At 37.1% G+C, this 13603-nt stretch overlaps 1 protein-coding gene across 1 annotated transcript in view; it reads left to right on the top strand.

The window, feature by feature from the left end:
- LOC103798160 (dynein heavy chain 5, axonemal-like) overlaps positions 1–13603 on the top strand; it is a gene marked incomplete at its 5' end in the record, with an annotated part of 107827 nt that overhangs the window by 11199 nt on the left and 83025 nt on the right. Inside the window, 7 exon segments of the mRNA XM_009070408.1 lie at positions 577–699; positions 2531–2746; positions 5441–5548; positions 6246–6331; positions 7105–7426; positions 10735–10941; positions 12608–12779. Coding sequence (XP_009068656.1) covers positions 577–699; positions 2531–2746; positions 5441–5548; positions 6246–6331; positions 7105–7426; positions 10735–10941; positions 12608–12779 — 1234 coding nt within the window.

The following is a 13603-nucleotide window of genomic DNA, read 5'->3' as shown; positions in this document are numbered from 1 at the left end:
GGGAATTGAAAATAGTGCTAAACTGCTTCAAATTTAGGATGTATTTTACTACCTGTAATTTGGAGTTCTAAGAATTTTTTCAGACTAAAATCTCAACCCTGATGTGAATAGATAGAGGAACTTCTTGTTACAAGTTTTGCCTGTTATGAACTACAAAAAGTAGACCCAATTATATTAAATTCCTATTGCCCTTAAACCTCCATATGTTTGCATAAAGAAGGAAATGGAGTTGGAAGGACAACCTATTCTTTAATGTTTATAGTCTTGTGGGCCCTTGATTTTACCTTTGCTTTCAGAAGAGATAAAGTCTTATGACTTTGGAGCCCTCAATGACATTTCAAGGTTGGTACAAGGTGTTTAGGTTTAGGATGAGAGTAGTTAATCAACACCATTTTGGTTGTGTCATGTTCTGGAGGCTGCATGTTGCACGGATGACAGTCAATGTGGCTGGTATTTGGTATTGCCATTTTGCAGACTATAGGCCAGTGGAGTCAGAGGAATGGAATGACTGAGAGAAAGGCAGAATATGCTTTGGTTTGAAATGTATTTTTTTCACAAGTTAAAAACTGCTTTTAGGTGACCAATCAGATGATCACAGCATGTAAATCTTACATTACAAACAACGATACCGCCACCATCTGGAATCAACCGCGAGAGAAAGTTATGGAAAAGCTACAAGCAGCCATTAGACTCAAACAGGTAGGTGGGAAGAGCATATGAAAAAGAGAATATAAGGTGATATTTAGGAGAGTATGAATAGAAAAACTTTACCTTATATGAAGAAGCAATGTTACAGTGAAGAAAAATGAAACAATTGAAAAATATCCTTTGGCACTGGAATATTTATATTAGAGCTAACAGGGAATTTAGTCCAGTGTTTGTTGATCTTCTGGAAACAGAATTTTGATGCATAGTCTAGCTTAACTATGCTTCTTATCAGAGAATTGCTTGGATTTTCATGCCTGTGCTTCTCTATAAAGTTTCTTCTCACATGATGTAGGGGGATATGGAATAGAAATTAAAAAAGAGGGAGTGTTGCTGAGCTGAATATGTTCCAAAGACATGTGGACAAGCTACATTTAGAAAGGACAGTTTAGTGAACTGAGAAGAATTCAGCTGTTCACGTTGTGTAGACTTGTTGGGAAGATAGCCTTTATTTTTCTGAATACACTTCCATGACCTTTTTGGAATTTTCTTTTTCTTTTTGTCCTTTCAAAGCACGGCATTATAGGATAATTCAGCTTGGAAGGGTCTTCAGCAGGTATCTTATTCAACTTTCTGCTCAAAGCCAAAGCAGAGGCAGCTGTGAGATCAAACTTCATTGCCTGGTCCTTTATCCAGTCCTGTTTTGAAGATCTCTAGGGATGGAGAGACTGCACAGCCTTTCTGGGCAGCCTCTTTCACTGACTGTCCTTAGGGTGAAAGATTCCCTCCTTACATCCACTCAGAACATCATCTCTTTCATCTGTTTGCCTCTTGGCTTATGCCCATGTGTTACTGTGAAGAAGAGCCTAGCCCTGTCTTTTTGATAACCTCCCTGTACATATTGGAAGCTTCATATTGAGCTTTCTCCATTATTACTTTTTGATTCCTTAATACATGGTTGGAAGACTAGAACTTTATCCTGACACCTTCTGAAGCAACAAATCTTTCATGGGTCTAGCACAAATTAGTGTAAATTTGTATGACATCTTACTATCAGTAATGAGTACAAATATTGTGTATTTCTATAAAAATACATCAAATTATTCAGTTGCTGTATTAGAATATGTTAAAAGATCAAGGTTTTATTTGAGTCTTATTAGTTGCAGAAGCTTGCAGAAAATCAATAGATTAAAACTTAAATTTGAATCACTAACAATTTAGGAAAATTCGAATCCTTTGTATTGATACCTCCAAGTGGGGTTATTCATACATGTATGTGATAAAAATAATGAACATCATATTACAAAGAAAACTATTATTGAAAGAAACCATTTCAAGCAAATCTCTTGACTGTGTAATCTGACTTTGGGGAGAATTTAATTTAACATGTTTGGACTAAAGTTTGAGCCCAGTTAAGAAAGAAGAATGAAAACTGAAAGCTGCTGTGGAACAGCATTCTAACTTCAGAAGAGGTTTTGTTCTGGAAAGTGATTTTTGAACCACGATTGCTCAATAAAGCTACTCAGCACACAATCATTTTCAGTCTCTGGAAACTGAAATCTGGATTGTCTTCTTGGTTATTCGGTAAATACATCAAGCCCTGCTATAAAATGGAGGGAACAGAATTCCACGCTAGCAAAGGTTATGTACATATATATATATATGTGCAGTTCATTCATTTGATGAAATGTGTGATTCTGTAATGGTATTGCTGAGTTAGTTTTCAGAGACAAATTCTATTACTATCTTTATAGTGTTCATGATTGTTTATTGATGAAACTTGTGCTTGCCATCAAGTTAGGATAATACCTATCTGTGTAAACTTTGTTCCAGCTAAAGACGGTGACTTTTGTTATATGCTTGAAATTCTTTTAAATTCTTTAAGGAATATCAAAATTGCTTTTGCAAGATAAAAGAGAATTTGGAACAAAATCCAGCTGAAAGACAGTTCAATTTTAGTGAGATGTATATATTTGGAAAGTTTGAAACCTTTCATCGTCGTCTGGTAAAGATAATGGATGTTTTCAACACCATGAAAATCTACGCAGTTCTACAGGAATCTAAGATAGAGGGATTGGAAGAAATGATCACAAAGTACGAGGTACACAGTAAATTTTGATATCCTGTCAGCCTGACTTGAACCTTAAAAAACCCATAACTGTGAAAACTTGAAAAGTGTTTATTAAGAGAAAAGTTAACTCTTAAGTTGTGCTAAAATTACTCGGTAATAGCAATGCAAATATGTGACTGCTAGGGAAGTGAGCAGAGAAGATGAAAATGTGCAGGTAGTCATGTGAAGGAGGTGTGCTAAAATCAAAGTTGATTGAAAAAAACAAACAAATGGGGAAACTTTGTAATGTGAGTAGTTAGAGCCATGGTTTTGTGCTATGATCAGGAGAAAAAGTGAGAAGTGTAACATTTATGTCTCTGTGAATGCTGGGCTAGGTATGAGAGTGTGTACTGTGACCAAAACTGTGTCTTCATCTCTTGCCCATCATTCTAGGGTAGCTGATCAGTGCCTGCCACTGAGGCTGGGTCCATTGCCATGCTGGCTGATGCTGCAGTCAGATTTTCCTTGCAGCTTGGGGTCAAAGAAGCCCCCTTTCTGTGCTGCATAAATACAAACAAATACAACTTTGATTTATTGAAAGAAGTAATTAAAAGAAAAACTAAACCAAACAAACCCTCCAAAGTCTTGGACTCTTAAGATTTATTTTGTTTCACTGAGGAAATAGTGAGCTTAATTCCAGCAAAACAGATTATTAAGTTTATTTAAAACTTGTCTTAGATCTAGAGTACAATCATCAGCTTTGTGTTTTATGAGGGAAGAACAATTTAATTCACAAATGGCTATCTGTGGTGTGAGGAAAGAAGAGAAATGACTTAGCTGATTTGCTCTGGGAAGCTTTCCAAGTTTAGGCTTTTCTCTTTTGAAACAGCAAAATCTCTTTTCTTCTTGGTATTATGCTTTAGTAGAAGTGAGACTTGAACAACAGGGAGCTCTTCTAAGAATATAAATATGCTAAATCATGTTCTTTTCCTTAATTCTTTATGAAATAACTTTCGTTTCTAGCAAGTAGAGTTTTCTCTGCTTTTATTGAGTCTGAGTTACTTTATTGTGTATCTTTATTAGTGCAGAATTGTAATTGTAGCCCTTTTGTAAATATTGAAATTAATCAGAAGTATTCAATGTGTGGACTTTGTAGGCTGCTTTCAGATATCACATGATACAGTGGCAGTACAGGCAAGTGTGGCATTCTAGTTTGCTTTACCCTGCCATTTTCTTTTTTGTTATGGCTATGAGTAAATCACTTTGCTTTAGTTAAATAACTGTAAGGTAAAATAAGAGGCATGTCATGGTCCATCCTGGTTCAATTCACTCCCTCTTGCAGCCTGGGGTTTTGATCTTTTGAATACATCATTCACAGTAGCCAGTTTCTGCTTTGTTCCCTTCTGTATTCTTCTGAGAATTAACTTGGGCACAGTTGGAAGGATAGGTTTGTCCAAGACATTTCCATGTGCGCAGGACAGGTGTGGGGTCCTCTAAATTCTGCTTTTGAGAACTATTCTCTAAAGCTGTGTCAGCAGGCTTCTCAGCAGCTTAGGTTGCTGAGAATTTTAAGATCATGCAATGAACATACTATTTTGGTAGGCTGGAGCACAAGAATCTCATTTATTTGTAGGATTTGTGGCTTTTGAAAAACTGCCTGTGACCAGTAGCCCAGGCATGGATGCAGTCTGCAAACTCTGTACACCTCATTGTCCATTGCAGCACCCAAGTCCTAAAGTAAAAAATTTGTGTGAGACCCAGCTACTGTGAAGTCAGTTTCATTTGGGGAGCAGGATAATGGGAAATTGTACATGCTTAGGTAAAACATGCTACAAGAAAGGGTCTGGATAATATGTATAAAGGGCAGAAAAGTGATCATATCTTTGGTACTGAATTGAGGTACTGAAATATTTGACATGGACTATAGTTATAGCTATGTCCGATTATATGACTTGAAAATTTTTTACAATAGGTAGCAGTTCTTTATGTTTTACCAGTTAGTTATTGTCTAGGATTTGCTTGTTGTTAGAGGAAAGGATGGAAATTTTATTTATAGCAGTGCAATAAAAATGATGTTCAGTTGACTTACAATAAAACAGTGGAAGTCTGGTGTGCTGAAAATATGTTGAGCTTCATAGCTGTACTGTGGTAAACTACTAGGATGCTGAACAGTGGTTCATCATTAGAAATGCTTTAACTGTGTGTATAGCTCAAGGGAGATGCTGATTAAGATGAACTTCAGTGAATGAATTTTAGTGAACAACAGCTGTGTAAAAGAACCATAGGAAGACTAAGTCCTGGGCTGGTGATGTGCTGCATCTTACTGTGACTTCTGAATAGTGTGTTTATCTATGGAGTCAGTTGCTTTAAAGATATGGAAAATAATAATGTGAAAATATTTTTCTGTGTTGAATTTTGTTAACTTTTAAATAGAAATTAGCATCTCAATGAGAGAAGGTTTAATGGGTAACAGATGTCTCTGATGAAAAGCAAGAGTCTGAATTTTCCGTCAGTTCTACTTGACTTCAAACAGAAGTAAATAATATAAATGAAATTCATATTACCATTACACCAGCTTGTTCAAATATATCATTTAAGTGGTTTGCTTATATTGCTCAACAAATACTGGAAACCAATGGCAAAGGTGAAATGCGAATGTGCTCACCCTAAATGTTTTGGTGTGGTAAGTCTTTGTGATGAGACAATTTTTTGGTGATAATTTTCTTTTTCTGTGAAACTCTTTAGAGCATTGTTGACAACGTGAAGAATAAACATTACGATTTCTTGGATCAGCGGAACACTGATTTTGACCAAGACTATGAAGAGTTTTGCAGAGAGATAAATGATCTTCATGTATGTGTTATTATTCAAATGAGAATTTAATTTATTGATGAATCCTTATGAAAGCAGAAATAGTTGAGTTACCACCAAACAAATTATGCAAATCTCAAAGTTTGTATTCTTAAATTAAAAACTTAATGTATTTCCACTTTAAAGCTTCCATTTATTATCTTTCAGACCAGTTTCTTGGAATAGGCCATTGAGGGCCTTCAACAAAAGGATTTTTCATTACTGTAAGCTAGCAAGAATAAGAGAAAAATGAGTGATTTCATGGAGTGAATGGGAGCATAGTACAAACTATTCAGATAATTAACTTTCCCATAGTTCTGAAATCACAGGTTGGTGGAAGGAAAGGGTATCTGTAGAAGAAAAAAATTAAAATAAATGCTTGTCTCGCTTTGACTCACCAAGAGGTAAGTAAGTGTTCTTTGAGGGCTCTCAGCATGGTGCAACATTGGAGCGTACTAAAGCTTTTGTTGGTTGCACAGCTACAGAGGGAAAGAAAATGCCTCAAAAGTTGGCCATGTTTTGTTTAATTATTGATGGAAGGAAGAAAGGGGCAATGAATACTTATTGAGATTAGTTTCACATAAACAAATTATCTTCTAATATAGGGAGTGCATAATAAATTCTGTCAAATAATACCTGACGGATTTGTGATGTGTGCCTTATGGACCTTTCTGATGTAGAATTATTTGCTCTCCTTCAGGATCAGTTAAGGATTTTCATGGACATCACCTTTGAAAGTGTTCTGAACACTGAAAGAGCACTGAGTATGCTGCAGAAATTCAAAAGGTACTATGTCCTATGTAGATTGTTAAAATTACTAGGCAATGGAAATAACACATTGAGGACAGTGGGAAGTTGAGGGAACAGAGCAGGAGGCATCTCTGTAAATACAAGCAAAACCAACTCAACCTCTTCTCACTCAACTGTTCAGCTCCATTAAGGATTATGTTCTAAGCAGTTTGAATGCATAAACCCCATACTTTTTTTGTATCAGAAAATTCAAAATATAAGTGGACTTTGAACTTCATCTTTCAAAGTTATTACATAAGTACAGGAATACTATGTCAGTTAGCATATTCACCTTAGCTTTGCGCTTGATCAATGATGTTAATTTGTTACTACAGGGCAGTTAGGAGAGAGTAAAATGCTTGTATTAAGAAACAGTGAAATTTGTATTGATAAATTAACGTTGCTGCAAAGCAGCCTCACTCTTTATTCTGACAGTTTTCTTATTGTAATCTGTTTGATGAAATAGACTGCTAGTGGTGAATTGGTTACAGTTTGCTGCACATAATTTCAGCCCAGTGTTTGAAAACAGTGGCAAAACAGAAAATGTGTAGGCTTACTTGGAAACTTTTATCATCTGGTGTAAATCTTGCTTGCTTGGAATCAGGTTGTGAGAGCATTTGTTCAAGCTTTAGTGAAAACTCTGCTGCTGAAGTAGGTATTTTCTAAAGCATGCAAGGGAATCTGGAACGACTCTGTTTTCCAGCAATGTGTTACAAGAATTTCCAAAGTGCTGAAGGAATTTTATTCATGATTCTTATTTTTCTAAGCAGATTACAAATCCCAAATCTCAGCATTGATGAAAAGTATCAGAAAATATTTCAAAACTATGGCCATGACATAGAAACAGTCTGTAAGATCTACACAAGGCACAAACAGAATCCTCCGCTGGCTCGTAATCTGCCTCCGGTAGCTGGTAAGATCTTGTGGACACGCCACCTATTCCGTAGGATCCAGGAACCCATGGAGACTTTCCAGAAGCACCGAGAAGTTCTACAAATGGCAGATGGCAAGCGCATAATCCGCAACTACAACAAAGTAGCAAAAGTTCTTATGAAGTTTGAGGTGATCTACCACAGAGAATGGCTTCAGCAGGTAAGCCAGCTGATTTTGATTTTTTAGTTCCTCAAAAAAACCAACCAAACAAAAAAAGATGGTGGATTTTTGTTGTTAGATTAATAACATCTAACTTTATAGACCAGATTGGATCCCCATTGTTTCAGTAATGCTGGGTTACAGGAATGTGAAGGAATCTCTGGTTAACAGCAGTAGTTAGGTATGCTAAACTTTAGACTTGGGATGCCTCTTAAGTGAGGGATGGAATAAGAAAAGGTACTTTATAAGAAAGTGCTCCTATTAACATACAGTGCCTGTAGCACTTGTAGCTAAATTTAGGAATGGTTGAAAGACCTTCATTATAACTAGGAAGTTCTAAAGAAAAGTATTTGTTGTGGAAGTGTATAATGAACATTCAGTGGTAGGCTTAGCTTCTCCTCTGTCTCTGTCATATTCTTCTGACTCTGATGCAAGGTCATCATGTGTGGGGAGTGGAGCTTTGTCAGCTGGTTAGCTTGAGGTAAAAGCAGACACAGATGTTTCCACTGGTTCTGGACAATATGGATTTATTTTTTGAGTGATAGTCTATGGGTACACTCTGTGAATGTATGTGTAGAAAGCATCCAGTCTCAACAGGAAATTGCACACAGTGCACAAATGTGCGTTGAGCCTGTTGTGGGTTAACAGGCAGCTAAGCACCACACAACTGCTAGTTCACTTCTCCTCACCCACCCCCAGTGAGACAGGGAAGAGAAAAGGAAAAGCAAAAGCAAGAAAACTTGTGGGTCAAAATAAGTTTAGTAAGTAAAAAAGTGAAGAAAGAGAGAAAGAAATGAAAGTAGGTGTTGCAGAGACAATCGCTTACCACCTCCTATGGATTGACCAATGTCCAACCAGCTCCAGAGCAAAGGATGGCTGACCCCTTCTACCCCCACCTTTTCCTTTTTACTGCAGAGCGTGATGTTATATGGCATGCAGTATCCCTTTGCTTATTTACCATGACATCCTTTTGTTATTTCATGACATCTGCCTGGTTTTGTCCCTTCACAGCTTCTTGTGCACCCCCTTCCCCACCATCCACCTCCAATCTGTTCACTGTGAGGGACAGAGTGAGAACAAGAGAAGGCCTTGATGCTTCGCAAATACTGTTCAACTAAAACACTAGTGTGTTATCAACATTGTTTTGATTACAAATCTGATGGCACCATACAAGCTGTTATGAAGAAAATTAACTCCATCCCAGTCAGACCCAGTACAGAGTAATTTCATTTCTTATCAGTGATTTTGTAAGGCAGAATACTCTGTAGACTGAATGTTCTTCAGGAAACATGGCTTACCTTAAATTCTAAGTGTTGTTGTCTGACTTTGCCCTCTTGGGTTTTGTACATAGAACCTCTAACTGCCTTTATATTATCAGAAGGCTTTTGCAGGGACAACTTTATAGGCTTGAAATACCTGCAAGTTTCTACTATCCTTTTGGCATATTTTTCACCGCCAATTTCTTTGTTGCCTTGTCAAGGAGCATGTTGTAGAAAAATTTGCCTCAGCCTCACAAATCTGAAAAAAGAAGGTTCAGAATCTCCAGAGGACTGTTTTGAATGTGGTGTTACAGTTATCAATGCATTGGTCTGTTCTTCTTGGAGCTCAGCCCCAACTGTTGTACAGTGCAAATATCTCTGGTGTTGATAAACATCAGTCAGCTCAAAGCTAGTCTTACAGCAGATCTGAGACCAGAGGTACAGGCTGGCTCTTGTCCAGTCTGAATATACTGTTTTCTTGATTTTTCCTTCCCCTTTTCTTGATTTTTCCTTCCCCTTTCACACTTGCATTTGACATGAAGGATTAAAGAATTGTCTGATTTGATTGTCTGATACTGTAAGTGGGAGTGTTTGTGTCAATTTGGTATACCAAATCAGGAGAAATGACTGCAATATTAGGGTATGTATAATATTCTGCATTTGGACTTCCTTGGCTCTGGTGCTTGACATATGTTACTGATGATTAATCTGGTCTTGACTGCCACTTAGGAATCAAGGAACCTGAAGAGTATTACCTCAACTGTTGTTTCATTATTGCTTATGTTTCAGGTACATCAGATCTAAGTTTGGCACTGCCGCCCTGTGTCGTCCTCCTGGGCAGTAATGAAAATTGCCATTGTACTTAGAAAGGTCTTTAACTTCAATGCTGATTCTGCTAACTTGGGAAGTCCATTTTTGTTTTCACATGCTCTTCACAAAGAGCAGGTGTATATCCCTCACGTTTTATGGAAGGAATTGTAATGCTTCAGGAAGCCTTTGGCATTTGTTTAGTGTTTCTATCTTGGGCACAGTTTTGGTTTTAATTCTAATACTGTGCTGGATGCCTGCATTGTTGCAGCTATACTGGTGATAGCTTTCCCTGAATTGTACCTGCTGCTGCTATCGTGTCCGTTCCTAGGCACTGTCTCATCTATAAAGACTAAGGATAATGTATGCTTCTTGTGGGACTACGTCTGTCCCCTTTGGCTTGATGATTTAGTGTTGAGATTTTCTGACGTGCCTTGCCTTGCCTTGATGGAGCAATCAAGTACATTTGCCTTTCATCTCTTTCAAAATGACTGTAATATTCAAGGCATCTCCCCTGAACTGGTGTCTTTGTTTATTAGGTCCAAGTGATCTCTGACCTGATTCTTTGCTAATATTTCTTCTACAGCAGAGTCAAATCACACTTGGCAGTCATATAAACTTGCTGCGCCTGCTTCCAACATTATACTCATGAAGTGGGAATAAAGGGAGGTGGATTTCAAAACGTTTTGAAGTTTTTGAAACCAGACACGTGCCTTGAAAATACATGAAAAGTATGTCCACCTTTACATTAATCCACTTGTCTACCAGATACGGAAAAAACCCGGAAAGTGACGATTGATCATTAGTTTCATCTCTCGAGGCAGCGAGTGCAGACGGGTGTGGACATGAGTGTCACAGGACACAAGGTGGAGCTCCTGCTCTACTCCTGAACAAAAGAAAATCGAGAGCGGGGCAAGCCCTGTGGGGAATACAAATGCAAGAGAAATAGGACTGTAGCTTCTACTACACAGTTCCAATTTCGATGTTGGACTGTGGAATGCAGCTTATGATATCCAAGAATTAACAGAAAAGTACCTGTCAGATAAAGAGCAGTTCAATTGTTAAGCATTTGGGTACATGCAGATCGTGTTAATAAATTTTCCTTGTGGATTCATACCATATAAATCTTTATTGTCAGCAATACTTGATTTTAGTATATGGCGAAGTGATATTTATGTGCAAATCAAAGTATCTTATTGTAGTGTCTTGTCTGATCAGGACTAATGACTTTGTTTCCTGCAGATAGAATTAGCTAAAAGAGGACTTCAGGCAACTCTCTTGGTAAAAGCTCCAGAAACAGGAGAATTATTTGTGAATTTTGACCCTCGAATATTAACTTTAATCAGAGAAACTGTTTGCATGGCTCATATGCGCCTTGAAATCCCACCATTTGCAAGTATTATTCAACAGCAGAAAGACTGGTATAAGAAGATTGTCAACAATTTGCACGTAGGTTCATTTTAGTCATTTCTTGTAAATGTTGTGTATGTTATGTTATCTAGGTTCTTTACATATGCAAGAGGAAAAATGAAAGTCAGCTACTATGCACTAAGAAAACTTTGCTACATCTATTTTATTTTATTTGTATGACTGTCTTGAGGCACTTTAAAAAACAATTTCTTGGCTTCATGTTTTCTGTGAAGTCACTTCTCAGATGCATGGGTTTAGGGAAGCTCTACAGAGCTTGGAGAGAAATGTGGCTGGGAGGGGAAAGGAGGCTTACAAGATGCCCTGTGCTGTTGCCTGCTTTCTGAGTGATAAGCAATTTATCTCTCATCCAATAATGAAGTCAGCATTGGGCAGACTTTGTTTTGAGAGGATAGCTGGGAGGGAGGAACAGGTGATATGCCTTTAAAAAGGTGTAAAGCATCCAACAAGTAGCAGCTTTGTTCCAGCACCAGTGTTTTACACAGTTGTCTGTGGAACAGTTTGAAAAAGAGAAGCCAAAATTCTCTCAAGGTTCTCTTTTTTAAATCCTTTGGATCATTTTGTCTGACTATGAATAGACAAGGTTCCTCATGACTCAAGATGATTATTCAGGGATAGGTGTCCAGGAACCTGTAGCTTCCAAGGACTACTTGATTCTGAAATGAAAGATAACTAGCCAACCAGCCAACCAAACAAAAACATATAAAGTCATAAAGTTATTGCAAGGCATGTGAAACTGGATCAGTGGATTAAAGATGCATTGGAAAGCCAATACAATATTAAAATTCTAGTAAGGCTGGTGTTATTAGAACTGCTGAAAAAGTTCACTTTGATGCACTTTTTCCTTTTGTCTTTTGTCTTCTGTAACACCCATTTAGAGACTGAAATTTGCAAACTTTTTCTATGATGTGGTTTAATCCCAGTGGGCAGGCAAAGGTCACAGAGGTGCTCCCTTACTCCCCTCGGTGAGATGGGGAGAGAATCTGAAGGTTAAAAGAGAAAACATGTGAGTTAATATAAAGACAGTTTAATAAGGAAAGCAAAAACTGCATGCACAAGGAAAGCAAAATAAGGAATTAATTTATTTCTTCCCACATGCAGATCGGTGTTTAACTATCTCCAGGAAAGAAAGGCAGTATCGTAGCTACTTGGGAAAATAAACAGCTCTGAATGTCCCCTTCCCTCCTTCTTGCCACAGCTTTTATTTTAGAACATAATTCCACAGGTACAAGATATCCCTTTAGTCAGCTGTCCTGTCAGTGTTCCATCCCAGCTTCTTGTGTGTCCTCAGTCACTAGCAGGGCAGTGTGAGAAGGAGGAAAGCTGTACAAGCACTGTTTAGCAATAGCCAAAGTATTGGAGTCTTACTAATGGTGGTTTGGTCACAAATATAAAATATTGCATCATGTGAAACACTCTGAAAGAAATTAAATCCATCCCAACCAAAACCAGTGCAATCAATCTACAAAGAGTGATTTTCATTGCCTTAATATAAAGAGCAATGAATAGTGAACTTCTGCTAGAAATACTGAAAACCGTTACCAAGCAATTAATTATAACTTCGTAAGAATTCCAGTAATGTACTTTCATATGAATATTCTTAGTTTAACTTATCATACATATGTGTATGTGAAGAGGTTCAAATCAGTGTATATTAACTAATGTTTTAATTCACTGTTTATTTCAGGTGATGCTGGCAGAATATAAAAGAATTAAACTGAAAATACAACACCCTATTGAACAACTGATGGCTCCTCGATTAGCAAATGTAGATGATGCTATCCAGCCAGGTCTAATGTTACTGACCTGGACATCCTTGGAGATTGAGAAATACATTAACAAGGTGTTTTACAAGCTAGGTAGGTCACTTGGCTCCTTCCATTAACTTCTGATTATTTCTTCCTATACAAATGCAAGTTATATTATTAAGCTTACTGTCCTTTATATGATTTGCACTTAATTGGTTTATACATGAAAGAAATCTTAGAATTTTCACCTATCCTGTATTTCATGAAACCACTGTTTTGTAATGCCACCTTTTTTTTTTTCATGTTCGTCAAATTTTTACAAACATGGTTGGGATGGCAGTTAAGGATGGCAGCTAGCATCAAGTAGTGTGCGAAAGGTCGATTGTATGCTGAATGCAAAGAATGATAGCTACTTTTTAAAAGAGCTCCTAGGTTTCAGACTTTTCCTAGTCTTGCCTTTTTTTATTTCTATAATTTACAAAGCAACTTCTCAGGGAATAATATCTTGACTCTGTTGGCACTGTTATTGGTCAATAGCACTTCATCTAAATATTTTTTTCTTTTTTAACATCAGTCTCTAAAACTAATGTACACTCATCTCGGACAACAGCTTTAGAAAACAAATGAGCTTATAGCCCTTTCAAAAGATTATCACAAGATTGCACTGAGATGCATATTGTTTCTCAAGATACCAAATTCCTTTTGCTTAACCTTAATTACTACATCAAACAGATTTTGTTTTTTGAAATTATGTACATAGGAATTTTCTTTAGCTGAAAAGGCAAATTGAAATGCATTTTGGATGCTAACCTGACATTATGCTCAATTTAATTTTGAATAATAGAAGTAGTTTGAGTCCGGAACAGGCACCTTGCTGCTTTTTCGATTTCAGCATTGAATGCAGATTGCTATTAAACTGTGAAAATTCTAGTGAT

The sequence above is a fragment of the Acanthisitta chloris genome, unplaced genomic scaffold, assembly GCF_000695815.1.
Source record: "Acanthisitta chloris isolate BGI_N310 unplaced genomic scaffold, ASM69581v1 scaffold1562, whole genome shotgun sequence".
Classification (NCBI taxonomy): domain Eukaryota; kingdom Metazoa; phylum Chordata; class Aves; order Passeriformes; family Acanthisittidae; genus Acanthisitta; species Acanthisitta chloris.
Note: the sequence above shows the minus strand (reverse complement) of the source record. Positions and strands in the feature narration are given on the sequence as shown.